The 27,054-nt window shown below is 50.4% G+C and overlaps 7 protein-coding genes across 7 annotated transcripts; 2 read left to right on the forward strand and 5 right to left on the reverse strand.

The window, feature by feature from the left end:
- Positions 1 to 37: 37 nt before the first annotated feature.
- On the reverse strand, positions 38 to 1,187 carry BLI4 (putative oxidoreductase bli-4, mitochondrial; the record flags this gene model as incomplete). The annotated part of the gene is made up of 3 exons (XM_053191965.1): positions 38 to 314; positions 371 to 1,116; positions 1,173 to 1,187. 3 exons carry the CDS (start codon positions 1,185 to 1,187, stop codon positions 38 to 40), a joined length of 1,038 nt encoding a protein of 345 aa, XP_053050573.1.
- Positions 1,188 to 6,149: 4,962 nt separating this feature from the next.
- N0V96_001397 (uncharacterized protein) lies at positions 6,150 to 7,718 on the reverse strand (the record flags this gene model as incomplete). The annotated part of the gene is made up of 2 exons (XM_053191964.1): positions 6,150 to 6,328; positions 6,398 to 7,718. The coding sequence occupies 2 exons, from the start codon at positions 7,716 to 7,718 to the stop codon at positions 6,150 to 6,152; spliced, it is 1,500 nt and encodes a 499-aa protein (XP_053050572.1).
- A 5,600-nt stretch (positions 7,719 to 13,318) lies between these two features.
- Positions 13,319 to 14,498, forward strand: N0V96_001398 (uncharacterized protein; the record flags this gene model as incomplete). Its single annotated transcript, XM_053191963.2, has 4 exons — positions 13,319 to 13,467; positions 13,526 to 13,695; positions 13,751 to 14,264; positions 14,336 to 14,498. 4 exons carry the CDS (start codon positions 13,319 to 13,321, stop codon positions 14,496 to 14,498), a joined length of 996 nt encoding a protein of 331 aa, XP_053050571.2.
- A 1,627-nt stretch (positions 14,499 to 16,125) lies between these two features.
- N0V96_001399 (uncharacterized protein) lies at positions 16,126 to 17,640 on the reverse strand (the record flags this gene model as incomplete). Its single annotated transcript, XM_065756222.1, has 6 exons — positions 16,126 to 16,389; positions 16,459 to 16,657; positions 16,716 to 16,881; positions 16,947 to 17,034; positions 17,094 to 17,440; positions 17,508 to 17,640. The coding sequence occupies 6 exons, from the start codon at positions 17,638 to 17,640 to the stop codon at positions 16,126 to 16,128; spliced, it is 1,197 nt and encodes a 398-aa protein (XP_065615462.1).
- Positions 17,641 to 18,386: 746 nt separating this feature from the next.
- Positions 18,387 to 19,521, reverse strand: N0V96_001400 (uncharacterized protein; the record flags this gene model as incomplete). Its single annotated transcript, XM_065756223.1, has 1 exon — positions 18,387 to 19,521. A coding segment is annotated over one exon (1,135 nt), but the record flags the coding sequence as incomplete, so codon positions are not given.
- Positions 19,522 to 22,974: 3,453 nt separating this feature from the next.
- Positions 22,975 to 24,739, reverse strand: N0V96_001401 (uncharacterized protein; the record flags this gene model as incomplete). The annotated part of the gene is made up of 7 exons (XM_065756224.1): positions 22,975 to 23,410; positions 23,466 to 23,748; positions 23,814 to 23,915; positions 23,980 to 24,141; positions 24,209 to 24,428; positions 24,491 to 24,678; positions 24,736 to 24,739. 7 exons carry the CDS (start codon positions 24,737 to 24,739, stop codon positions 22,975 to 22,977), a joined length of 1,395 nt encoding a protein of 464 aa, XP_065615464.1.
- Positions 24,740 to 25,898: 1,159 nt separating this feature from the next.
- N0V96_001402 (uncharacterized protein) lies at positions 25,899 to 27,029 on the forward strand (the record flags this gene model as incomplete). Its single annotated transcript, XM_053191959.1, has 1 exon — positions 25,899 to 27,029. The coding sequence occupies one exon, from the start codon at positions 25,899 to 25,901 to the stop codon at positions 27,027 to 27,029; it is 1,131 nt and encodes a 376-aa protein (XP_053050567.1).
- Between the last annotated feature and the right edge of the window lie 25 nt (positions 27,030 to 27,054).

The raw sequence follows: 27,054 nt of genomic DNA on the forward strand, positions 1-27,054 counted from the left end.
GATACGATGGCCTCAGTAAATGAAGCGATTCTAGTATCTAGTGCAGGACCAAGTCATCCATGGGACATCCCTTATCCACTGAGGACGTCTTAGTTTTCTCAGTGATGATCTGACGAGTCAACTCCATCAACTGGTCAGCCAGGGCGTCGTCCTGAGCAAGCTTGCTGCCCGGCTCAGGAACCGCAGGAGGACAAATGTATTGACCGGACTCCTTCGTGGCGGCTGCCGCGTACACCATAGACACAGCACCCTCCCACTGTGACTTCTTGAAAGGTTCCATCCCAACCGCCATGGCGTAGCCTCCAAGAGGGTATCTGCATTGCGTCAATACATAGCTTTAGCATCTACGGAAATGGAGGTCTGAACTCACGGCTCGAAAATCTCCTCCTTGCTCATCTTGGTGCTCACAAACCCAGGATGAGTGGCGTTCATCAAAACGTTCGGATGTCCATTCTGAGTGACCTTCCGGTTGAAGTACCTCGCGTACAAGATACCTGCGAGCTTACTCCGGCCGTACTGACCGTTGGGTCCCAAATCAGTATTTAGCTCCTCCAGGCTCTCAAACTTGCAGTCGCTAGGTGTAGCCTGGTGTGCGTTGCTGGCCTGATTCGCAATCCTCACAACATCACCCTTCTCCGCTGTCTGCTTGATGAGAGGCAACAAATGCGACGTGAGAACGACATGGCCCATGTGATTCACAGCCATATGCCGGTCGACACCGTAGTCAGTGAGCTGGTAGGTCATGATACCCCTCGCAGCATTATTCACCAAAATATCAAGACGATCTGTGTCGTTCTTGATCTGCTCAGCGACCTCCTTGACGCGCTTCCAGTCGCCCATGTCGCACTGGAACCATTTCGTGCGCCCGGCCTTCTCGGCACCGAGGTCTTTTGTGATGGCATCCTTGGCGCCGTCGACGACTTCCTTGGAGACGGAGAGGATGTAAATCTTGGATATGTTATGCTTGAGGAGGGTGTAAGTGACGCCGTAGCCGATGCCTTCGCTGCCCCCGGTGACGACGGCTACCTTGCCTGTCTGGTCAGGACATTCGTCTAGGCTGAATTGGTGAGTTCCCAGCTTCGAAGCTGCTCCACCGAAGTTCTCGGCAATGGTGTTCTGGCAACTCTGTTAATCCTCGTTCCACAATCGGGGTAAATATCATCGATACTAACCTTAATAGCATCCATGACTGCAGGGATTCTGAGAGTTCTTGTTGTATTGTAGCTCCGAGAGTAGACAGAAGGCGAGTGGAGTTGAAGCGCAGCAAACGAGACCCTGGGGTGAGACGAATCTAAAAACCTATTTCGCTTCACCGCACCGATTGGAATTCGCTTGCAACTCATTGGCGCTTGTCTATATGGAATGATTTCATCCGTCTGTCACTGCACAAGTCCCTTGGGCCACTCCTGCTTCTGATTGCTTATATGGGAAAGTGGTTTGAGCACCATGAATCACCATCATGTCACTGTCTCATCGGAGATCGCAGCCGCATAGGGCTGCTTGATGACGCGCTGATGTCCGTGTTGGCGCATCCGGGCTAGCGCTTGGCCGCTGCATTCCGGGGCAAAAGCTCCCCTGAGGGACTAAGCCCTACAGCCAGGCAGAGTGAAATACAGTTGAAAAAAGCAAGCTAACACTTAGCCTTGCTATGCCTTCTGGGTATGTGTTACAACCAGTGGTAGAAGATCTAGCTGGGGTGTCGTAATAGTTGCGTAGTTGTATATAACTTTGGTGCCGCCTTGTACATCAACGCCCCGTCAACATCGTTATTCTGAGCTCGCGACGAGCTGCCAAGTCTCCCTTCTACGCAGGAACTTTCTCCAAGCCGCGAATCCGTATACAAACACTCCAGACCTTTTCGTACGATCTCACAGCGAATGCTGATTGAGTATGTCAATTATGGAGAGCAGATTAAAGAACCCCTCAATCCTAATTTGATCATGGTATGGCATCATTTAAACCTTCAATGACTTGGTTCTCCTTCAGTCTAAGGTATGTCTCCGATGAAGGCGTAGATTTGGGCCAGTTCAAACCTGAGCAGAGAGCAACGACTTGCCTGCATAGGATCCACAAAGGCATCGTCGCAAAGTCTGTCCTCTTCACGGCAAATGAGTGCAGTGTTGCTGAGGCCTACTTCCTCAGCTGCCCCCTCGCACGACTAAGTATCGATTCCGAAACCTTCGAAAGTGCACAAACCTTGGTGACGTGGAATCGGTCTTGAAATCGGCAATATCACGATACATTCTCATTTGAGGGGTATGTAGACAATGGATTCTAGATTCACTTCATCTCAGACTTCGCCTGGTCCGAGGTCATCCAGAACCGCGCCTGGGTAGGATCAAAGTAGAGCTACATGGTAAAGTCGGCCCTTTATATCTTGATGAGCCATCACAAGACACGCCTAATTTCTCTTGAATTGCAACTTACTCATGGCTGTATGCCATTCTACCTCACGTGGAGCTAGTAGCATATATTACTACCAGTGTGTTAATAAAGGCGGAAGCTTTGCTTGAACGTATCAGCTCTGGTTCACGCTGGCACCTCTCTGAACTGATCACTTCTATCTATTCACCTTCCAGAATCACGATATGGATGCGGCAAATGAATCTGAGACTTGATCACTGAGAATGAATCAATGTCTTTCTACTTGAAGTCCGAATTAAACGGAATCTTACGTTCATATCACCAACGCCTATTTGATTGCTGCCTTCCATTGTTTACCAAGTGTCATCTATTACTCATTCGCGGAGAGATAGAGTAGTTTTCTTTTGCCGTAGTGTGAGGTCCGCAGACATTCCCTCAATTACCCTTGGCACACATATTGATCGAATCTGAAAATAGACGTGAAATGCGCGCTCACAAAGTCTCGTAATCGCACAGACGAGGAGTGACTCGAGGTCAAGAGATTCACCGTATCAACTGAATTTATCAAGCCTGGAAATGACACAAAACTACTCTGAATGTAACTTCACTACGAAATTCAGGTTGCAACCGATGTTGCCACGAGCACTCGTTGAAAGTTTGCCAACTTTTGCGTCCATCGATCGCGTGCAGAGAATCGACCGAGTGTAGCAGGGCCACCAATGACCCCAGGACAAATATCAGGCGACTAGCTGTGCTTTGACCTCGCTCTCGTTTGGGCTGATCAGTTGTAAGTCGGTTATTGTTGCCAGGCCGCGAGGTCCGCGTGCGAACATGAACGTCGGTGTCTGTACCACCGGGTGGTTGTAATTGTAACCGCGATAGTGAGAGAAGAAGCAACCATTTCTTCAAGTGATATCTCTTGGAGATACAGTCCGGGCTGTCGCGATATGTTGTGGCTTCTTGATTGAATGCCAACTGCTTCGGTGCAACCTTCACAGGGGTGTACCGTGTAACATGTGGTGGTAGTAAGCTGTACGCCACAAAGCTTCTTAGCGACGGGACGTCATTTCGATGCCTACTTAAGTATGTATAAGGTTTGGGAGCGGCTGGCTTGAGTCGAACGGCTGGTGCCGTTGTGGATGGTGGTGTAAGAGAAGTGAAAGAGTCATGGTCCAAAGAAACTCCGAAATGTGCAACTTTCAGCAGCCTAGGTGTCAAGTTAGAAGACAATGTGAACTCATTGGGTAGCATCGGCATCCCACATCTGGGGTTTGCGAACAGCGAGCGGAATACCTACTAGAATTGATGAAGCACGCCATAGCGTTAATGGCTTGCAAACGACAAGCGACAAACATGACTCTCCCCAAAGGTCTCAATTCCTATGGCAATCTCAGTGGTAATTCCGTCGAGGGCAAGACTCAAATCTCATCTTCCTGCCTACAATGTAATCAGCGCCTCTGCAACTCTGAGACAGCAGCAGTCCGTCCCGGGCGTCCGGAGATTTGACAACTTTGACAGCGACAAAGGGGAGTCACACTGGCTACCCTGCCCACCGAAACAGGCCGTTCCCGAGCGAACACCGCGAGATTACCGAGCCTACCTTAGCAAAGCGCGCCAGAACGGCACGGCTGCTCACCTGGATGGACCAAGACAGTCACACTATGGGTGATTTGCCATCTGTTAGATAATAGTTTGCTTTAACGCTGCTTCAACAGCTCTCAAGCTCTTCGAAAAGCCGTTTTTGGGTCCACATATGCCCGGTGGCAGCCCGCCTGGTCCGGCATCTAAGCCTCTTCGGGAGTTTCTGTTACTAAATATGACGTGGGGCCTCCCCAGTCAACACCAAAACGAACAGTCAGCCGGTCGTTGTCGATGCTGAATCTCCGCGGCACTAATGGCCGTTAAAGCTGATGCAAGATCCCCAGATCCCGTGTCGGGTCTGGGATGGGATTGAATTGGATGAAATGTGAATGGGCCGTGTTGCTATCACTTGTCAACTCGTCCCTTGTTTGGTCCAGTCTCTTCTCACCACGCTACTGTGTAACGGTGTTTGGCACGATACCACCATTGCCTGTGCGTGGCTTGTGCTGTCATCTCAATCAGAAACTTGCATTTGGATCGACAACTATTGCCGAGGAATACGTGAGTACATTCAAATTCAACATGTCAAACAAACTGAGGAAAGGTTACTAAAAAGGAACAGAAAGTGGTAGCCCTCCGACATAGCATGCTTCTGAAGGGGCAACTCATGTTCATTCCCCTGGTATAGTGGCTCCGCATCCCCATACTATCTAGTCCTACCCCGGACTTGGCGCAACGACGATCACATAATACCCGATGTTGCGCTGCAACCCAAGGAATTGGGACTTCGACATTGATCGATTTCTCAACCCCTTTGTTCCACCGCCTCCTTGGAAACATCTTCCATATCCTATTTCTCACTTCTTTGGCTACCGCAAGTCAAAGCCTCAAAATGTCGGCAACCTCGTTTCGATCTTCTGGGCCTGTATTGGCGTCTTCTGCGGAGTCGCCGTAGTCTCCGTCGTCTCCCGTCAGATACCGTCCTTCAGAGACCATGGTGCGCCCATTATTGTGGGCAGTTTTGTAAGTCTATCCCCCCTTTCATCTCGAAATCTGCACACATTACCTGTATCCACTTCCACACACCGAAGATTATTACGGAGCAGCGCTGTCAGGGGGTGGTGGATGAGGGAGGCTCGGACCTCAACTCCCTCATCCCGTTTCATAATACACCTCTCGGGTGACGACACCGACCGACCACTGCCACACCAGCACACCGGCACCTCACCAGCCAAGAGGTGACGCTCAGTAACGTAACAGACTGGCTGACTCGTTTTCTCTTCCCGACACAGGGCGCAGCCGCCGTTTTAGAGTTCTACTCGATCGAATCGCCCCTCTCTCAGCCCCGTAACTCAGTCTTCGGCCAACTCTTCTCCGCCATCGTAGGGGTAGCGATCTGCAAGCTGTTCCAGCTGAGCCCGCATTTTGATTCCATTCGCTGGCTGGGAGGAGCCTTGTCATGCGCCTTGGCGACGACCGTTATGGCGCTTACGAAGACGATTCACCCCCCTGCTGGCGCGACGGCGCTGCTCGCTGTTGTCGATGACGGCGTCGTACACTTGGGATGGTTCTTGGTGCCTATTGTTCTCCTCGGCTGTGCCTTAATGCTGGTCGTTGCGTTAGTCATTAACAATATTCAGCGGCGCTTCCCGCAGTATTGGTGGTCGCCCGAGGACGTTCGGCTACACCGCGTGCCTTGGAGACGCCATGTAGGCGATGTGGAGAGCAAAGAGGAGCCCAAACCTGACGAGGTTGATGGACGTAGCAGAAGTGATTCTACAGTGAGGGAAGACGCGGTACTGATCATGAGGCCCGGGGAAGTGCTTGTGCCAGAACACATGTTCATCACACCCGAGGAGAAATTGTTCTTAGAGGAATTGAGTAATCGGTTATGAGCCGCTTTCAATAGCGATCTATGTAGTTGCGAGGCTATGAAACCAAAGCATACTGTTTCGTAAAAGTAGTTTCCTAAGAAAACCCAGATCTATGTTCATTTCCCAGCACGAAGTGAGTGTCAGCTGTCAAGCGGCACCCCTTACTCTGGTTTCTCATCGCGAGAAATACGTTCTCGTCATTTTGCCAGGAGATAATACTTCCTGGTGACACGTTGCAAATCATTATCAAAAATCATCATTATCCACATCAAATTCTCCCTCATTATCGTGCCGGTTCTGTCGTGTTTCTTTGTCGTTAATTGTCTGGTTTCAACCTTGCTTGGCAGACTTTGTGCGAGACATGCGCAGTTCTGCCAGCTTCGCGGGGTTTTGAGTAGGATCATTCTCAGGGTCACCGTCTGCACCGGGATTGGCCATCTCATACTCCAAGGTCTTGATGAACTTGTAAAAGACGACAGCAATAATTGTGCCAAGGAAAGGCCCGACCCCTAAGACAATCAAGATTAGCTTTCCGCTAGTCATGAGGTAGAAGAAGTTTAAAAAGACAGAAAACTTACAGTAAATCCAGTGTTCAGGGTCGAAGGTTGCCGTGATGACGCAGGGTCCAAAGCTTCGTGCCGGGTTGAGCGAACCACCCGTGAACTGAACACCGACTAACTCGGCGATGAAGAGCGTCAGGCCGATACCGACGGGAGCAATGAAAGTGGCTCTGTGCTTCTCCTTGGCGAGCATGAAGATGGTGAAAACCAGTTCGGCCGTCAAGATGGCTTCGATGAAAACACCTTGCACCAGTGATGCACCGCCGCCAAGTGTCGTACGGACGTTGAAGTTCTCGGGGAATAGGAAGCGGACAATGACAGACGCAAGCATACCACCCAAGATTTGAGCGACGAATAAGCATGCGGCGCGTGATGCAGGAATGGCCTTGACAAGAAGCATGCCAAGCGTAACGGCTGGGTTGAATAAGCCACCGCTGATGCGGAAGAAGACCCAGACGTTGACCATGAGAGAAAAGCCGAAGATGATGGAAATATAGAGAAGAGTGCCGGTATTGAAACCCGTGGAAGCTCCAGTAGTAGAATTGCTGTCTGACGGATTGCTGGAGTTGTTGGAAGCGGACTTGATGTTGGCAACCTCTGTACCGGCGAAGGCGAAGAACAAGAACATGGTAGTGCCGACGAGCTCGCCGAGACTTGCGACAAAGTGGTTCTTCAAGTCCGAGTTCATCCACTGGGTGAGAGGCAGGCGCATAACCTGAGCCTTCTCTTCCCTGGACAGGTTGTGCCAGTCAATGCGAGCCTGTTCACCATTGGTGCTGCGAACAGCGACACCGCTGCGCGGATATCCCGCCATCTCCTCGTCGTACATCCTGCGCGAGGGCGGTCTGCCGCCGTAGTCACCGGGCTCGTAGGAGCGGGTCTCCTCGTAGTAGTCTTTGGTCTCCGTTTGGGGGTCGTAGTTGAAGTACGGCTGAGGACGGTTAAGGTGCGCGCGGGGAGGGCGCGTTCGAGGTGCACGCCCGCCGCTATAGTCTGGATGGCGGTCGTTGGTTCCCCAGTAGCGATCCGTTTCCGAATCGTCGTCGTAATCCCCGAAACGGGCGCTGTCCTTCAGTGGACGGGTGGACTTTGTAGAGACACCGGTGGGCAAGGGGTCGTCTACTGATTCCCTCTGCCGTGTCTGGGTGTTTGTGCGACGGAGAGGGACCGAACGTGAGCCGCCTCTTGAAGGTTGTTGGGAGTGTGACGGTACAAATCTTGGTGATTGGATTGGGTTCTCGTCGTCTGAGAAGGAGTTGGGATCGACTGCTGTTGCTGGTGATACTGGAGAGGGTTCACCCTCAGTTGCCTTGAGTGTTCCTGTCTGCTGGGCTGACATGATTTGATCGAAGTCGCGTGTCAAACGCAGAGACGAGGAAGGAAGTATTATAGAGCCGGGGGGGACTTGGGTAGTTAAGTCTGCCGTCGTGAAAACGTTGTTGAGAGATGTCCGACTCTCGAGTTAGCTTGAGTCTTGTCGTCTAGTCTTCAAGTGGGCTTGATGTTTGAAGGGCACCATGATCCCGTGTTCCGAAGGTGTCCGAAGGCATAATATACCTCTGCTCTCAAACTCAAATGGATGCCCAACCAGCCCTCTCTTTACCTCGACGTCACCGCATTTTTCGGTTAGTTAGGCCTTGATTTCCTTCGTCTGATCAGCCACCGACTTAGTTTCGACAAGGACCGCGGGGACATTGGATTGCGAAATAGGCAATGGTGGGATGGGGAGGTTCGACAGGGGACCGTTGAGCCTCCATCATCCTCGTAGAGTGCTCCCAGAGTGTTCTGCCTGCCTCTGGCCCGCGGGGGTCACCGATCCCACGGACGTGAGTGGTCGGCTCATCGGGCAGTGCGGAGGGCGGAAGTCATGGATTACCCCAGAGCCGATCTCATGCACGCGAATCTTGCGGCCGGGTAAGGCTTGCTGGCGTGCCCCGGCGAGAGCGAGGGATATGGGGGGAAAGTGAAGCCGAGATCCCGGACGGGTGACGTCAAAATCAGACTGAAAGTGATGGGATCAAATCAACTCAAGTGCGTAGGGGCTGAAGGGACAGGGTGAAACGAGGTCCAATTTTGAGGCAAATGAGGCATTGCGGCGTCTGTGTGGTTGGGGTCTTGAGTTATAAAACCGGGCGTTAATACGGGCTCAGAGCTGGGATCATCGACGTTTAAACTCAGGAGACCCAAGGCGCTAGTGCACCACCTTTGACACGTCGACTGCAGTATCCTTGTATGACAGCTTCACGATTATGACCTCTCGAGTTAGATCCCAGAAAGATCGGGAGACGCTAAGCTGCCACTTCCAGAACACCCATTAAAACTCCAGATAATATGAGTTGAGCTGAGGGGCACCAGCCCAGTTTTCCTCGCCAGGGCTCTGGTATTGCCGAATGAGACGAAGTGAGGGCTGGGAAATACGGCGCGTCACCGGTTATCGGGACGGACGGTGCTGCTGAATCGTGGAGGGTTCAGAACCGAGGACGACGATCCATCGTCTGGGGTTTGGAAACGTCGCATCGCTCCACCATCACCACTGGATTTCTTTGGCTTTTCGGGTGGCCTTTAACCCTTGGTGCAGATGATCGCCTAACTTTAACGAAAGGTCCGAGATAAAAATTGCGCGATACGGTGGTCTTGGCCTTGTCATTCGATATGGGGCAGTTTTCGCACGAACGTATAGTCGAGAAGAGCCGATGGTGGTGTGGCTCGGATGAGAAGCAGACTGGATGGAGTCAAATGAAGAGCCTGGCACGGTGCCCCGTATGGTTCTACACCAGTTCTTTACGCCTACCACCCTCTTTCGCGAGCGTCTTCCTCTCTTGGGCTATCACATCGCACCTGTGGCTGTTTGCTCTTGTGTTCGGGTGGATTGTCAGACAACCGGCGGGAGACGGAAGAAATGGCGGCAACTTTCAAAGAATTTACCTGTCGCGAACTAGACTCCTAGTGCAAATGGCAACTCCGTTAGACGTCTGGGCGTCAATCAGTCTGTGAAAATTACGGATTGCCAGGTTCAACGATTGCTCCGTGCCACACGCCGAGGAAATCACGGCTCCTATTTTCATTCCGTTTGCATCTCGCCGTTCAAGCTCGAATACCCTTCACGCGACGCTTAATCTCGAAAAGAAGGTCGTTTGACGACCCCAAGAGTGGGAATTCCATCAATATTCTGCAACCGTTGTCTAGCATTCCATGTGCTTAGCTCGCTCACCGCAACCGAAGGAAGCTCGGATACCCTTGTTCTATCCCGTCCTCCTCCATGTGGGAGCTCTGAACCCGAAAACTTCCCTTGCCGGCTGCGAAAGTTGCGAGTTTGAGTACGTAGAGTATTACGCGGTTCCACGTCGGACATCCGATGGCTTTATGACTACTCCCGTGCTCCCTTGATTCTCATCTGTGCGTCCCCTCCATCCGCCGTTAACCCCAGGCTGTCATCTGCCCATGAGCAGCGACGATGCGTAGGCTGATAGGACGCAATAATGAAAGTGCTTTCATGGGAGGTTGAATTGCGAGTGCCAAGATAGTGGCGGGCGCCAGCCCCCTTTCTCCAGTCTTTCCGTGACAAAGTGTAGCAGACCAAAAGCTCTTCCGATCCGACTATCATCGATATGAGTCCAAGTGGGTGACGGAAAAAGTCCCGTACCACGTTCCAGTGGTGTTGGCATTCTGTATGAGGTGTGGGAATCCCTTCACTCCAGCTACTTCCTCAGCGAGGTGGCTGGCCTTGTGACCTGAATATGTCAAGTCCTTGCAGATGATTGCAGCATCTCCACTGATGCCACGACACTCTGCCCCATCTGCGACGAGGCGGACACAATGGTGGCAGGATAGTTGTGTCAAACAGGTGGTAAAAGTTCCCCCTTCTTGGCAGTTAATGGTGACGATGAGTTGGCACCGCGATCCATTGACTTTCTTCCGAGTCAATGTCGTGTGGCTGGTTTCTCAAAAGTGAGGTTGGACAAAGTGCCAACAGCCTTCTGAATTAAAACGACCCAGTTGGAGTTCTGTGAGAAATTCCCCTAAAGTGGGTGATGATCTACGAAATCTCGATCGAGATTGCTAGGATACCCTCTTTTAATGCGCAAAAGTCCGTTACAGCCGCTCAGGTTGGCTAAAAGAGTGAGGTCGGAGAGGGCGGGTTCGAAAAGTCAAGTCTTCAGAGAAGTCGGCATACCCTGGCTCAGGGCTCTGATCAAGACTTGGTACCCCTGAGTATCAGCCTCACCTCCTCATGTGCCACATATGCCTGTGATTGCATAGAATCCTAAACCCAGCTGAAGGGCCCTAAATATGAAAGAACGCTGCAGTTCCAACGACTGGTCCAGACCGCCAGTTGAGAAACAGCACGTTTGTAAAATTTCTAGAACAAATTAATGGACCACAGAGTCTTTCAAATTTTGGCAATCGAAAATTTGTACCTGCATCGGTAGCTTCATCTTTCATAAGAATCAATTGAACAGCTGTTTCGGGAAAAGTCTGGCAAGGGTTCAAGAGGAAGGGTAACGGTTAGTTCCGTTCGATCTTGCTCGAGTCTGCTCAGGGGAGAGGTCTGGTGACAACGTCAGCTCTTCCATTGGCTGTTCACCTTCAGGCCAGTGCAGGTTCCAAGAGGGATCCGGCGAAACAGAAAATATTGGGGTTAGGGCAGAGGGCTTGTGTTCGTTCCATGGAGGAAAATCACTGTGAATGTCGAAACACGGGCTCGGACTGGGTGGTTCACGCTTTCTGGTAGCTGCTAAGCTTTCAATCTTGCGATGACTCTCTGACTATCTTATCTCATTCTCTCCAACCCGTTTGAGTGCCTGAAGACAATCTTGGTAAGTCATTGGTGATGTTAGATACGTGAAGAATTGGAGGTTCGAAGTGCTTTGCAAAAAGGTTAAATATTGATCTCGTGATTGTGACTTGGCTAAGCTTGAATTTTACGAGAGTTCAGTCGCTCGAAATGCCGTCCTTACTCGCGATGGAAGAGCCAAGAGGCAGAAATGACAAAGCTAAGAGCTGAAACACCCTTGTGTTCTGTGACATTCATTCGGATCCCAAAATGGCCGAACAGGAGGCTGTTTAGTGAGAAAAGTGTGCTCTAAAGGCAAACTGGAATGGAAAGAGCAAGCCCATCTGCAATATAGGGAAGCCTTCAGGCTCTCCAAGAACTGTGGTGAATCGATTAGAAAAGCATCTTGATTCCGATGAAATACCAAATGCTGTCCAGAAGAGCAACTTCACCCGACGTCGCAGGTGCACTTCAAGCGAACTGATGATTTGAGATGAATGTTAAAATAGGGTCGAGGTCCTTCCGCACCAACCTCGAACAAAACAGAAAAGCGTTGAGGGATGCCGTGAAACCTGAACATACGCGGCATGCTCGAACAGTCCAGTCCAGGCCATTCCGGATCCTGCCGCCCTGTTGCCGCTGAATGCTTGTTTTTGTTTCCCTTTTCTCACAGGATTTGGGCAATTTTATCCAGCCCTACGCTGTGAATCTCCAATAGCCAATCGGTTTATTTTAGTCAAGCATTAAGATAGGGGTCGCAGCCCTCACGACTGAGACCAAAGCTTCTTTGACGGTCTAAAATGGGCTACATGCTCTACTTCTGGCCATTGTGATTGGGACCCAATAGTATAGCGAGTGCTCGGGGCATCTCCCTCCCGCCCATTCTGAAGGGAAGCGACACCAGGAAGGGATTTCACATGGAAAACATGCAAAGCCCATGGTTTGGAGAACGCAGGACGAACCATTTTGGCTTTTTGGATTTCTGCTTCGTCCAGGCTGCCACATGCGACGCAGAAAAAGTCTCCAACTACCCAGATTCGGCCGTGAGTCTCTACTATTCCGTGCATCCCCCCCCTTCGTACGAGACGCCCACCACCGCGAGGCTCGGCCGTGTGAGCGTCCTCGCCCGAAGTGAAGGTTGAGGGCTGCGTTTGCTCTCAGACACCACCAAGTGAAGTTTTTTGTATGTTCCAAAGAAGCTCATCATGCCAGCCAATAGCTCACATGTTGGAGTTTAGCCGGATGTCTCACCCATCACCGAATCGCAGTACAATCAATCTGGTGGGACGTCAGAGCTTAACTGTCCGTCAGTCGCCGACTTGCTTACCAAATTCGTTCGTCTGTTTTTTTGGTATACCTTCAGCGCTAGATCCGTTGAACGTCTTACTCCGAGAGTCAAGAACGATGAATCGAACGCTAAATAGGCGCTATTATGATCCACCGATGCGGCTGCCGTGCCGGCCCCGATCAATCCGGGGCCAAGTGGAGACGATGTAGTGTAGCACCCCGAAGATGATCACGTTTTCTTCGGACCCCCACGCGTTATCCCGCCATTTCTCTTGGGGCGAGTGGGCGACCGACCCCAGCAATTTTCCTCCAACAACAATTTACTCCGCAGAATGGACCCTTTTGCATGTGAGTAGGGATCGACAGCCCCGTCGACAAGAGAACTGAATAGATTGCTGGACCAATCGAGAAAGACTTCACGTTGCGTTCGTTACGCTTTTGGTAAGTGTCCGTTTCAACCGAGTAGCCATGGTCGAATCTCGTGAAGCATGGTTAAGAATGGAGAGGATGCCGTCTCATTCGGCGGAATTGAAATACCCCGGGCATTCCACCTAAGAGGGCATCTTGAGAGTCCTGGAACGGCTAGCATTGGAGGAAGACGTTGCCACAATGCCAAGAGAGCAATATGTCGGCCTAGATATTCTCCTCTCATGGATGTCTTGGCTTCATAACAGTTTGAGACTTGAGGAGGAGTAAGGAGAGATTTGTAGTAAAGAAATCATATCATTATGCTACTGTGTCTATCAGCAGTCGGCATATAAGCGATCGACGTCCGCATGTTTGCCTGAAACTTATGATAAGCCTCGGCGCTCCACCGAGATCGTGAAATTTGTTTATCTTGTATATATCCGTACTTCGTCTTTTTCATCTGTGTCGCCATGAAGTTGTCCGGCTTCGCGTCCTGGGCCTTGCTGGCCGTCGCTGTGTCGGCTTCGCCTACTCCTACGAATCCTAACGGTCATCTTTTGAATAAGAGGGCTGCTATCACGGATGCAGCGAATATTGGTTATGCTACTCAGAATGGCGGGTAAGGAGAGACGACACCAAAACTCTTTGAATAATCTGAACTGACCTGTGAAATTTAGAACCAAGGGTGGCGCCGGGGGAACTACTACCACAGTGACAAACCTGGCTCAATTGTCCGCCGCGGCTATTGCATCTGGCCCAGGAATTGTCATTGTTTCAGGGAACATTGTCGGCGCGGCAAAAGTTCAAGTCGGCTCTGATAAAACTATTGTTGGAAAGACAGGCAGCTGTAAGTGACGCCACTCAGTTGAGTTCACTCGAAGCTCATGGTTTTTCGTCCACAGCTCTCGAGGGAATCGGCCTCACTATTCTTGGTCAAAAGAATGTCATCGTCCGCAACATGAAGATCAGCAAGGTCGAAGCCGACTACGGCGACGCCATTACCATCCAGCTATCCAAGAACGTATGGGTAGACCACTGCGACTTATCTGCTACCCGCGACGGCGATAAGGACTTCTATGATGGGTTGACTGACCTCTCTCACGCCGCTGACTGGGTCACCATCTCTCACACGTACTTCCATGACCACTCCAAGGGCTCTCTGGTTGGCCACTCTGACAGCAATGCCGCCGAGGATACGGGAACTCTCCACGTCACCTATGCGAACAATCACTTCTACAACGTTCGCAGTCGTGGCCCCCTGTTGAGATTCGGAACCGCCCATGTTTACAACCAGTTCTACAACACAATGGATACGGGCCTCAACACCCGCATGGGCGCACAAGCTCTCATTCAGAGCTCTGTCTTTGAGAATGTTGGGAAGAAGGCCATCTTCAGCGAGTCTAGTAAGGAGATTGGGTAAGTGTGTTCAACCACTTTGGTCCACCTTAAGCTGGTAATATTTCGTGACTGATGATGCTGCTCCATAGGTATGCTGTTGCTATTGATGTTGTGCTTGGTGGTGAAAGCCAAAACACTGCATCAGTCGGCACGCTGAATGCTAACAGCCCTCCTTACTCTTACTCCCTGCTTGGATCTGCCAATGTGAAGGCTGCTGTGACCAAGGAAGCCGGACAGACCCTTGGATTTTGAGTGGATCACGTCGAGTTGTATTGTCCATGTGATAACCCTAATCCATCGTGTGTGCCTACCAAGGTTTCCAGACGGAATGCATTAATCTGGAAAACCCAATGGATGTCATATTTTCGGAGTATTAAATTGAAATCTATATCACATTCCCTATCTCATTCATGATCATGTGAATGGACTCAAACTGGATTCGAGTCAACAAGCGGTGAAGCAACGAGTTGATCACCTGAGCATCAACCTGGTATAGATAGTCCTTGTACTGAGAAGAATGCTTGTCTTAAAGCTTGGCGACTTAATCTATCCCGTGGGTCGTCGGGTTTCACCCAGAGGTCTGAACAAGGTTGTCCAAGCAAAGGTCGCTCATATTGATCACGGACCACTAAATAACACTTGATATACTATGACCGATCACCCCAACCTTAGTTCTTGACGTTAAGTCTGAAATGCGAGTCATCACCTTGAGAGAGATCCGACATAAGCGAAGAAAACCCCGTTGCGACTGATGAATGCGTGCCCAGAACCTTTGACAGCAACTCTCCTGACTCGATCGCTCGAGGTGACAGGTTTAAGCGCGACAAAGGGCGCTTATGAGAAGCAGTACGCTCAATATGAGGTGTTTCGCATGCACTCTCGTGCATTCGGCGGCGCCGCTACCCGTTGGCGTCACCACAGCCGCGCTCGTTTGTGTTGATGACGCTGTAGTAAGCGGTGCGGATGCTGCGCTTGAGTCAGACATTGAGATAGAAGCTTTTTGAGACGACGAAATTATCGTGATATCTGTCGTCACCGTCGCGGTTGGCGTTGTAGTCTGACTATCAACGACAGACGTAACCTCGCTGATACGCGAGTAAATATCGGTCGTCCAAGACCTAGTCGTCCACGAGAGAACAGGTGTGTTGGGAAAACTTGTTGGCCATGCCACGCCTGACAGTGTCACCGTGGCGCAGACAACCTCCCAAGATGAGGGCTCTCTTGTGCCGTCGGTGAGACACATGAAGTGGTCACTGAATCCGTAGGGGTTATTCGGATTGTCGGCATTCATCTCCGGACTGATTTGACAAAAGGTAGCGCACGAGACTGGGTACGCTTTGTCATTGAGCGACGTCGGGCTTGTGATATTGTAGACCGTACCGGAGCAGCACTGCGCAAAGTGCGGGGCGCTGTTACGGCCGACGGGCGGAGTCTTGCATATTATGCCGGCGATGGACTCTGGCCATTCAGAGAACGCGTTAGACGAGAGTGTGTTGAAGGTCACATCACCAGCACACCTCGGATGTATGCTCATGGTGGCTACTTGTGCGTTTTGAACAAGATTGTAATGTTTTTGTTTGCCTTGGGAACATGGGCAAAGAAGCCAGAGATCCGTAAGCTCAATAAACAAGGCGCGAAATGTGTGCAGAAACCTGCTGACGCATCAGGGTGTGATGACTAGGCTGCCGCCGCTAGCTTGAATTTGGTATGTCGACTAGGGTGGCGATCGTCATGTCCTATCATCTTGAGGGACTTTAGTGAAAGTGTACTTAATTGCGGGCTTCTGACAATCTTGTCGTTTGGTTGAGTTCGGCATTTTTGAAGGGGAAACCCGAATACCATCTAAAATCAAGAGTACAGACAAGTCGCTCCTAAACATTCAAATATGGGTGGCAGTTCCGATACTCTCGAATACTCGTAAGACAGTATCTCGAGTTCTAGACGCGATTTCCTCAATCTCTTCGCTTGTACTGGTGTATGCAGGCGCAAGAAGGACATGATCGCCCAGAACACCGTCTTTCGTTCCCATTCCTGGATACAAGCTGATGCCGAAGTCGTTGAATCCAACAAGATGAGTTTTGTTCGCAATATCCTCAGATCTTGGGAAAGGTTCTTTGGTAATTTTGTCCATGACAAACTCGATCTACAAGAGAAAAGCTTGTGAGTTTGCGCCTCAAGAAAGTCAAGAGTGAATAGGCTCTAATAGACTTACCCCCCAAAAGAGGCCTTTGCCTCGGATATTACCAACATGAGGGTGGTCATCTAGGTAGTACCGCAACCGCTCTTCAAGCAGAGCGCCCTGTTCTCGAACGTTTGCAATGAGATCCTCTTCTCGGATTATCCGCTGGACTTCTAGTGCGGCAGCGCATCCAACGGGATGGCCCTGATAAGTGTGTCCATGTGAGAATGAGCTGTATAGTGGTTAGTCAGCCCTGAATGACATGTAGGAGAAGACTGAAGAGATCTTACCCGCTTCCTTTCTTGAGAGCATCAGCCACACAGTGATTGATAAGCATACCAGCCATGGGCGCATAGCCGCCGCCGAGACCTTTAGCAAGCGTCTGAATGTCAGGGATAACTCCTTCTTGTTGCCACGCATGCAGAGAGCCGCAGCGGCCCATGCCGGACATGACCTCTAGATGTATGCCAGTGATTAGTACAACGTGATGAACAAGTCCGCTTGAAGTTCAATGTTCTTACCATCCAAGATAAGGAGAGCGCCATACTTGTCGCAAACCTTTCTCATGGCCTTGAAATACCCAGGCAGAGCCGGAATACAACCCAGAGTCTGCAGGAATACACATGAGAACGAGGTCATAATAGTTGAGAGAACGGAAGACAACTTACCGCTCCAACAACAGGCTCTGCGACAAATGCGCAAACAGAATCGGGGCCAAGCTCTTGGAATTTTCGATCCAGCTCATCGGCTAGCTGAGCGATGTATTCCTCCTCGGTTTGGCCCTCGCTCATACCGCGGTACGGATTGCAAGCCGAAACTCTGTATATGTTCGGGAGCAGCATATCGAGGAAGAGACTCCGCCGCGCAACATGCCCGCTCATTGACAGCGAGCCAAGCGTCGTGCCATGGTATGATCCTTCTCTGGCAATGAAATTAATCCGCTTTGGCTGTTGAGGAGTCAACTCCATGAAGTATTGTCGTGCCATCTTCATTGCGGATTCCATAGCCTCAGAGCCTAGGAGCGTTAGTGCACTGTCGAGTGATTGTTATTCTTTCCGCTAGAAAGGGGTTGAGAAGCATACCCGAGCACATTATGTACACTTTCGACATGGCACCCCCTGTGCCGTGAATGAGTTCATTTGCAAGCTTCTCCCCAATCTCGTGGCCAAAAAACATGGAGTTGCAGTAGGCAAACTTGTCAATTTGCTCAACCATGGCTTTTTTTACCCGTGCATTGTTCGATCCTATGCACGCTACTGCTGCGCCGCATGTTGAGTCTAGGATGGTTCGGCCATCAGAAAATGTTAAATATTTGCCCTTTGCCGACACCACATGTGGTGGCGCGCTTTTCAGTGATCGGTGGAGGACTGCGCTGGCAGATGGAAGTCCGTTTACGGCGGGGTTGAGGGTTGATACCATTTCTGGACCAAGCTTCGCGGCTATCTTGACGATCTTTTGCGACGCGGTGGCCATCTGAAGAATATTTGTAAAGGCTGGTCAAGTGGACAGAATGAGATGGACGTAGTACTCGAGGGTTTCCGACGTTGAAAGCAGATGTACCCGAGCTGACAAGCTTTATGACCATCGGCGGGAAGTGGCAATACATATCTAGTCCCAAGAGTACTACTTTGTATCGTTATCGTTGCTTTCATCTGAACGCTGGCCGAGATTGGATGCCAACTATCTGATACGGTATCATGTGGGCTCAAGGCGTATCTGCATGGCGTATCTGGCGTGTGTGGAGGCTTTGCGTCGGCCTAAGGCGGGGTAAGGACCGGCTCCGATCTTCCTGGCCTCCCTAGATCTAGTCGTGAGCTTAAATATTATTGGTTCAGTATCGATCGCTGAGCGTGGTTTATACATGGTCGCCGACCTCACGCTCAATTTAGCTAGCCTTTGTTTATGCATTCCTATCACATTAGTAGACTGATACGGATCAACACATGTACCGATAACCGGCCCTAAGTCAAGAGAAGATGCTCCCCAGTCTCATCCAAAATGTCGGTCCAGTCTACCTCCTCAGTCAAATCTGAGCTTTGCCGCCTTTGCCATAACTCTTCTAATATTATTAAAGAACGAGAAATGTTCTGGAACCGTCGTTTCTGCAATGTCATCTGTAACCGAACACGGACAGCATCCATGTGTTCGTCCTCGGTCGCCTCGCCGCCAGCAAGGAAGAGAGGAAAGAGTATTGCTGATTCTGTGTGTGATCCAACTGGGATATCTGATACGTGTCTGAGGATGTTAGACACCTGCGTCCTCATCTTTGTCGGTAGTATGCCCCATCTTGTTACTTGAGAGCTTGCGTCTCGAGTAGACAATTCGTCCAAACTTAATCGACTCCGTATCAGTCGGAATAGGACAATCAGGACAGCGCTCCTGAATGCATGCGCCAAGGCAGCGAGTTCTGGAGCAGCATCTGGCCTACATCGCCAGTCTTGTAACTCTTGCTCGACACCATCGCAGGTGGCATGAAACGATTCCCTTCTTCTGGTCATTTCCTCGGCTCCCAGAGTGACATCGAGTCTGGTCTCTTCATCGATGCTACTCAGAGTAGCTACATAGCGCAAGAGATCGGTGGCGACTCCTAGGTAGGTATCCACAACATCTGTGATGCCGTCCAGATAATTGCAGTCCAGCAGCGGCCTCCTTCGCATAGTCACACTGCCAATCATGTCATGATACGCAAAGTTTCGAAGAATCCACTGGCCCTCAGAGCTCAGTTTGAAGACTTCTGGTCCTCGCAAAGTCGTGCCCGAGCTTGGGTTGACCACAGCGGATTCGATGATAAGCTTGGCACCGTTGAGGTGGGCACACCACCCGTCGTTGTCTCCCACGCATACTTCGCCAATGACAAAGGCTAAGCATGTTGCTGCTTTGGTCTCGTACCATGAAATTTCGTGCTGCGGCTGACTGAGGGCTGTGGCGAGGTTGGTGATCGCTGTCGAGTGTGCTTCCAAGGCAGAGACCCGATATGACTCATTCGAGAGTGACAAGTGACCAGAAGCAAAAGCGACGAGTGCGTCGTAAAGCACGCTCGACTCCATAGCCATTGGCAGAAACTCTGAAGTAGTTTCAATGTCAGCTATAGTCCACCTGGACATATAGAGATGTGTCTTGTTCATTCAAAGAGTGACGAACCAGACAGGAAAGAGTTGAACTGCTCGCTTGCAGTCAAGAAATGACTCAACACTGTAATGTAGTATCGCATTACTTGTCGCTTCTGTGGCGGTTCGGCCTGGTCCATGCCCGGCGGTGAAGGAAGCAACGGAAAACATGACGATGGCCGATGCGAGTTATCTCTCGTGGACGGTTGCGGTGCCTGAATTGCCTGCGGTGTGCTCTTCTTCTGTTCGACCCAGGTCGTCGGAACTACATCGCGAGCCGTCGATCGGATACATTTCAGATTCAATCTGGAACATGTTCCACAGATGGGAAATGTATTTTCAACGCACTTCTTCCTCCTGATGTTCCAAGAATACTTATCAGAATGAGAGGTCCCGCGACAGGGTTATCGGTGAGGCGGGCTTACCGATATCGGCAGGTCAGACATCCTGTTTTGTCGTGTTTGGAGCCCTTTCGTCGCCGCGTTTCTGATTGAAAATGCAAAGACATGATGGCCTCGGGTTGACCTTCCATTATGAAGAGCAAGCAACGTTGCTATGATCCAACTCCGGCGTGTTGGGCGTAACAGACAACAGACACGTGGGGGCTCTTGATGTCAAGAAGGAAAAAGAGGGACTCTTTCAGCGGCCCGAGCACGATGAGTGGATTACGGGGACAAATAACGGAAGTTTCCAAAGTAATTACTGGGACACTTGCCTGATCAGTCCTAGCACCAATGTGTCGGTATGAATGTCTTTCCCCGCCATGGACGAGCGTCATCGGCCCTTCACTACGGAGTACATCTTGAGTCTTTGCAGGAATTCTTCCTCGTTGATTTCACTTGACACACTTATCTCTTTTCTCACTTTATCTTATCAGGATAACACGGTTCTTTTTTGTCGCTATCTTTAGATGTCAGCCAATCGCTAGGGTGCATGACTCGAGCTAAGGACAAAGAGGCCGGAATTCGTCGCCGGAAAGAATTGCGGAAGGCTTCCCGTAGCCTCTGAGTCAGCTCTACTCAAAGAGAACCTGAAAACTCTAAGACGAACAATCGCGCATCAGCCAGGGCGGCAACTCGGTGCGGCACTACGAATCGCTTGTACTCTTCGCTCGCGATTGTGTCTCTAAAGACTCCGATGTTCTCGTATTGCACAAGAGCCACTTCATCCCAATCATCGTCCTCCAGTCCTAAAACCTTGCCAACCATTTTGCCTGAAAACGGGACGCGAGTCCCATTCATCGTTGGGAGAGCGAAAAAGGCGGGAACGTAGCGTTGTTGCCACGCATCTTGACCGCTACAAGCGGGGAGGGAGAGGATTTCGCCGGGAGCAGTAGGGTCGTAAACAGCGACGGGGTGAAATTTCAAGATGTTGAGCATGTACACCGGCTTGTTAGGATCGATAGAACCGATCGCATCTTCGACTGCCGATATGTCCGTAAGCTCGGTGGCAGGCATCGCAATACACAGATATGAGTTTCTAAGTTTAGTTGTTTATTGTAAGGTGATTTGCTGGGCTACAACTGAAAGTGAAATTGTGACATCCGTCCGCCATTTGTACTTGCTGGTAGACTGAGTTAACACGTTGACCACTTCATCCCAGTCTAGATTACCTTGTTACGGATAATAAATGTCTATTTTTGCGGATATTGCGGATAGCTCAGCCGATTTCCAACCATTGCCTAATCTAAGCCTGAGCTAAGCCTGTCTACTTAGACCGTCATTATGCTACGCTATTCGGTGATTACATGCACTTTTGAACAGTAGGATAGTTTGTCAATAACCCACTGTATTAAATTGTCTATTCAGCGTTTGTCAGCGGTTTTGTATGGCGAGAGGATCTTCTCGCCTCCTGCGGTCGAAGCCGGGAACGTTACGTGAAGTGGTGCCGCGGGATCTGATCGGGTAAGCCAAGAGCATCGGGGAAGCGTATAATATATCCGGCCCAGCTTACCAACTCCCTTGACTCGTATCCCCAGCCTCTTTTCGTCTGACCCAGCATCGAAGAAGCTACTTATGTACGTACCAATTGTAAAAGGGTTTGACACATCTATCAGTACTCAGGCATTCGCAGCAACTGGCTCATTGGAATTTAAGCCCTCCTAAAAGAATATAACATGTATGTTTTGTCCTGGTTTAACGTAGTCTCAAATTGGCTTTCTGATCACAAACTTCCATTGGACCGAGAATAGTGTAGCTCATGTTAGTAACGAAGCACATTCTTCAAACTCAGAAGTTTAGAGAGGGGAGCCCTTCAGTCGCCAAGGTTTTGCATGAATCGAAGAAGAACTATTTGCCAGTAATGGTTTCATCTAGGCCATAAAGTGATCAGAAAAAAAGCATGCTCTTCCAAAACTTACAGAAACAAAGAACTTGGGCGGGTGTCAGTGACAAGACCTATTGCACTCAACTCCGGAAAACCTGATTACTGATCACACCAAATTCTGATCTTTTATCCAGCGCAGGACCCCACACCCAAGAATTCAATACGAGACACTACCCACTTGCCTCTAACATCTTGATGGGATTGCGTAGCATGGTAGTTCAGGCGGAGAGAGACTGTGGTACCTTTTTCAGTTGGCATTTGACTCTGAAGATCGGATGGCATCGAAGAGACGTTGCGTTTGTATGGAACAGTGGGGGGCAACCTGCCTAGGTCTGCGCCTCCGGGTTGGTTGGTGCTTGGTGAAATCTTCATTTCTGAGGGCGCAGTTGTAGAGACGCAGTCGTACACGCCCCACCGTAACCCCAATGTCTTTCCAGACCCTGGGAGGTAAGATGCATGGCCCATGTCATAGACTCATCAATTTAGCAAATCCAGCTGGTCCCTGCGCAAATTTGACGAGACTCGTTTCTGCATGAGGGATTGACGAAAGTGCAGAAGCAGTCATTGCCTCCTTAGAGAGCCGGGACTCGGGTTTGTATCGGAGCACACTTGGCTCACATGGAGCTACGGTTCGCCGTGGCAGTATTCTCCCGCAAACGCCGAGGCATAAGAATAGCTGACGATATGACCGATGTTGTGATGGAAATGCGTAATGTCTGGCTCATTAGTCCGGTCGGTCATAGGTGCGATGTCACGCTTGAATAAAACTTGCATCCTTGCTTCAGTGTGTTCTCATAGACGTGACTCTTGTGAAGGAGTCTGCTGAGGGATTATACAAGCCGGTTATCGCTGAATGCCATTTCTAGAGAGCATCAAGACTTGTTAAACCTGAAACCTACGCAATGCCAGGTGTCTTTCAACTGTCACTGCCTGGGATTCGACTGAAAGGTTAGTTGCGGAAGGCTCCCTGTAGCCTCAAAGGTATTGCAAAGAGTCTTGACTTTGAACTCGCTCCATAACTTAATCAAGCATGACTTATATAATTCCCAAATAGTCTTGTGTCTGTATATCACAACTGTACTCCAAATTCCCAACTCATAGGATAGGCGCTGGTTACTTAAGCACGCCTACCACTATCCTCAACCATCGTTACATGGGAAACAACTTTGTCTTCCTCGTGCTGCAATTGCTCCTGAACATCATGCCGAACCTTCTCATCCTCGGTGGGATAGGCGCGCTTGAACATGGTCCATAGTGAATGAGCAAAGAGGTCGTCCATGGATTCGATGCTTCGGCCCTTGAGCTCGGGTAAACAGAAAAAGACAAAGATGACACCAATGTACGTCATGATGGAGAAAAACAAGAACGTGCCGTACTTCATGGTACTCAGCATGTGTGGTGTGGCGGACGTGATACCGTAGTTGACAATCCAATTTGTGAAGAGGCAGCAGGACATGCAGACCGATCGGACGCGCGAGGGGAAGATTTCAGCGGCTACGACATATGGTGCTACTGAGTGCCCGAAAGACCAACCAAAGGCGTAGAGGTATATCCTGACTTCGAATTAGACAGAAATCACTTTGAGAGTGTACGCTTCAAGAAACTCACATGATAATGCCCACAATGCCACCCGGAGTCGTTCCACTACCAGGCTGAACATCGGAAAAGCGGAGGAAGAGACCTATGTAGAGCATGGCTGTAGCCTGAATTGTTGCTCCTATCATGAGAGGGAGACGACGCCCAACACGATCAACAATTACAGTGACGTAGATGATGGTTGTCGCAAGCTTTACAACCCCGTAGACTCCAGTTGTCAAAAGAGAACTCGAGCCTTTAGGTACTCCAATCATGGCGAAAATTTGAGGCGCGAAGTAGTTCAGGGAGTCAGTGCCTAAAATCGCGCCTTGTAAGCCTAATGACAAAGCATGATTTGAAGGATAGTTCGGGTGGTTCTACCTGTGAGCTTGTGGAACAGGAATAGCATGACGGCAAGGAAAAGTCGCCGCCGATTACTGGCGTTGGTGACGATGTCTTTCACCACCACCACATAACCATGGCCTAAGAGCATGGGTCAACTTTATTCTTGGGCATGTATGTCTCCGTGTCCTATGTCTTGACATACCCTTTGCTTGGCTTTGCTCGGCTTCCGACTGGGCCAGAATCTCTAGATACTCTTGGTGTACGTATGGGTGCTCGGCCGGCAGGCCTCTCAGCTTGCACAGGTTCTTAAGTCCGCGCTCTTGTTTGCCTTTCGAAATAAGGGCTCGTGGTGTCTCGACGACGACTATATTAATGGCCACGTTAGTCTTTGGGGGCCAACGTGGAAGGTGCTATGTATAGCGAGGACTTACACCAGATAAGAGCGAAGAGGAAGAAGCCTGGGATTAACTGAATACCAAGAGCCAACTGCCAAGCTTTGTTGTTGTCGGGGTCCTGATTGGGCCAAAGGCTGACTGCATAGTTTACCCAAAAGGCAATAGCGAGTGCCAAGATGATCATCAAGTTGTACGATGTAGTAAGGGACCCTCGGATCGACTTTGGGGAGTTTTCTGCCAGGTATTGGGGAGCTAACTAAAGGTTGTGCATTAGTCTCATCGCCGAAGTCTCGTTAGGTTTGCAACCAGAGTACTAACCATTGAGGTCGCACCGATTGCTACACCAGCTAGGAGTCTACCGGCGTAAAGGACGTTCAGGTTGGGAACTTCTTGCATGGAACAACCTATAAGAAATAGAGCGGCCATTGATGTGACGGCTTTCTTCCTGCCAAGGAAATCGGAGAGAGGCGCTGCTAGCAAAGCACCGGCAGTACCGCCGGCAGCGACTGAGATGCCATGTTAGAGGGGATGTGTTAATCAGGTATTGATTGAGGTTTACTTACGCATGGCTGCTATGTTGCCCTCTGTGTTGGGTTTCTGTTAGCAGCAGTTCAAACAAATAACAGGAACAGAGTGATAGAAGTGAACGACTTTACCTCTCGTATTGGCTTCTTCTTCGCTTATTGTATCAAACCCAAAGGCCCGCCGAAAGGACGGAAACGTCATGATGCCCCCAATATTTCCCTGGTCAAAACCGTACGAACATCCCGCAAAGGCTATTGTGATTCCCAACAGCAGAAGCTTGGAGTTGAAGATCTCTTTCGGATCCTTCTTCCAGTCGGGCGAAGCCCACAGCGATGTTCCACCGCCCATTGTCGAAGAGAGTGTGCCTGCGAAAGTCGAAAGGAGTTGAGTGGCGTGTTGCAAGAAGCTGAGTTCGTCGGGCCAGAAACTCTATACTCTTGGCTCTCTCTTGGTTTTAGATCCAGTTAATAAGAAGGTTGTGACTGTATCATATACCCGGATAAACTGACTCGATCCCCGTGCCAATTCACAAACTGGCCCTAGCACTCACCTTCCCCCATGGGGAGCAGTTCCAAGAGCCGAATTACCCCGCGTAATCCACAGCATTTCTCGAGCCATGGATGCATGGGGGTGCTTATTGGAAAATCAATCAACACTATTATCGGGGAGAAGGCCGTAGTCATGAGGTGTCATCAGGTTGCATCGCGTTGCTATTTGACAATGATTGATCGTCGCCTGCTCAGTTTCTGGCTTGTCCCGTATTCAGAATGACCGGCATTGTTCTACGCTGCTTTGCTCGTGGCTGTGAGCGTTGTTCGTTACCCTTAGACAGAATAGGAAATTCGGAGACTTGTCCTAGCTCAGAACTCTCCAAACGCCTATGACACGGAGCCTGGACGGGGGCTTCCCGGGAGGTATGAATTGCGGGGCCGGAAATCGCGCCGGCGGGCGAAGGTAGTTGATGCGGGGAAGGGCGGGAAGAGAGTGCGTGTTGCAGTCGTACTCGGCAAACATGATTCGACTCAAGACATACATGTAGACTCAACCTGGCTCTACAGGGCGGTAATACCAGACTTGATGGCTGGACCGATACTAGACAACTTACCAGTTCAGACACTCTTCGGCCAGCTTCCCATTATCGGGTTAGATAGACTTCAAATTCCCAATAACTTACCAGAGCGCCCGCACAACTAGGTCTACCATGTCGGCAAACCTGCAGACTGCAGCCATCCCCGCGGCAACGGTTCAGTCCCATGCATCCAACCTACTCCAACTGCCCAACAAAACCCTACTATGCGCATGGTTCGGCGGCTCCCAGGAAGGTCTCCCGGATATCAGCATCTGGCTATCTCGTCAAGAGCCTGGCGCAACTTCCTGGTCGGCGCCTGAGAAGATATCTTCCGATACCAACCGCAGCTGCCAGAACCCGGTACTCTTCCGAGCACCCAAGACGGGAGATATCTGGCTCTTCCACACCTCTCAAGATGCCGGCAACCAAGATGGGGCAATCGTCATGGCCCGCACATCAAGCGACAATGGCAAGACGTGGTCATCGCCTCGCTATCCACTGAAGGGTGTCACCGGAGCCTTTGTGCGACAACCTCTCGTCGTTCTCGGAGATGATACTTGGGTCCTTCCAGTCTTCCACTGCCGATCAACACCAGGTCAGAGGTGGATTGGAAACAATGACATCTCTGCGGTGTTTCACTCTAAAGACGAGGGTCAAACATGGACGGAGAATGTGGTGCCTGACAGCATTGGATCTGTCCATATGAACATCATCGCACCAAAGAGCCAAGATTCCGAATATGTAGCATTCTTCCGCAGTCGGTGGGCAGACAACGTCTACCGTTCAACATCGCCAGATGGCCTGAACTGGGCTCCTCCCAAGCCGACTTCTCTTCCGAATCCCAACAGCGGTATCTGCGCCGCACGACTACCATCAGGTAACCTGGCCATGGTATTCAACCGTTCCGCCGCCGAGCCTGACATGGCCAAGCGAGAGGGTCTCTATGACGATATTACACCAGAAGACGACAAGAGGCCTAACCAAGCTTCAGTCAATGGAAAGAATGCGATTTGGGGAACACCGCGCAAAACGCTTACGGTGGCGGTGTCTAGCGACGATGGCTTGACATGGAAGGAGAAGGTCCTTGAGGAAGGCGATGGGTTTTGCATGACAAATAACTCCATCGAGAAGACGAATAGGGAGTTGAGCTATCCTAGCATTTTTGTTGAAGAGGAACGTGTGCATGTTGCTTTCACATTTCATCGCCAGTATATCAAATATGTCAGAATAGACGATTTAGAGAGCTGGGTAGATCAGGCATAGCTTCATATCCATTTTCAAAACACAC

The sequence above is a fragment of the Colletotrichum fioriniae genome, assembly GCF_027942845.1.
Source record: "Colletotrichum fioriniae strain IMI 355084 chromosome Unknown scaffold_1, whole genome shotgun sequence".
Lineage (NCBI taxonomy): Eukaryota > Fungi > Ascomycota > Sordariomycetes > Glomerellales > Glomerellaceae > Colletotrichum > Colletotrichum fioriniae.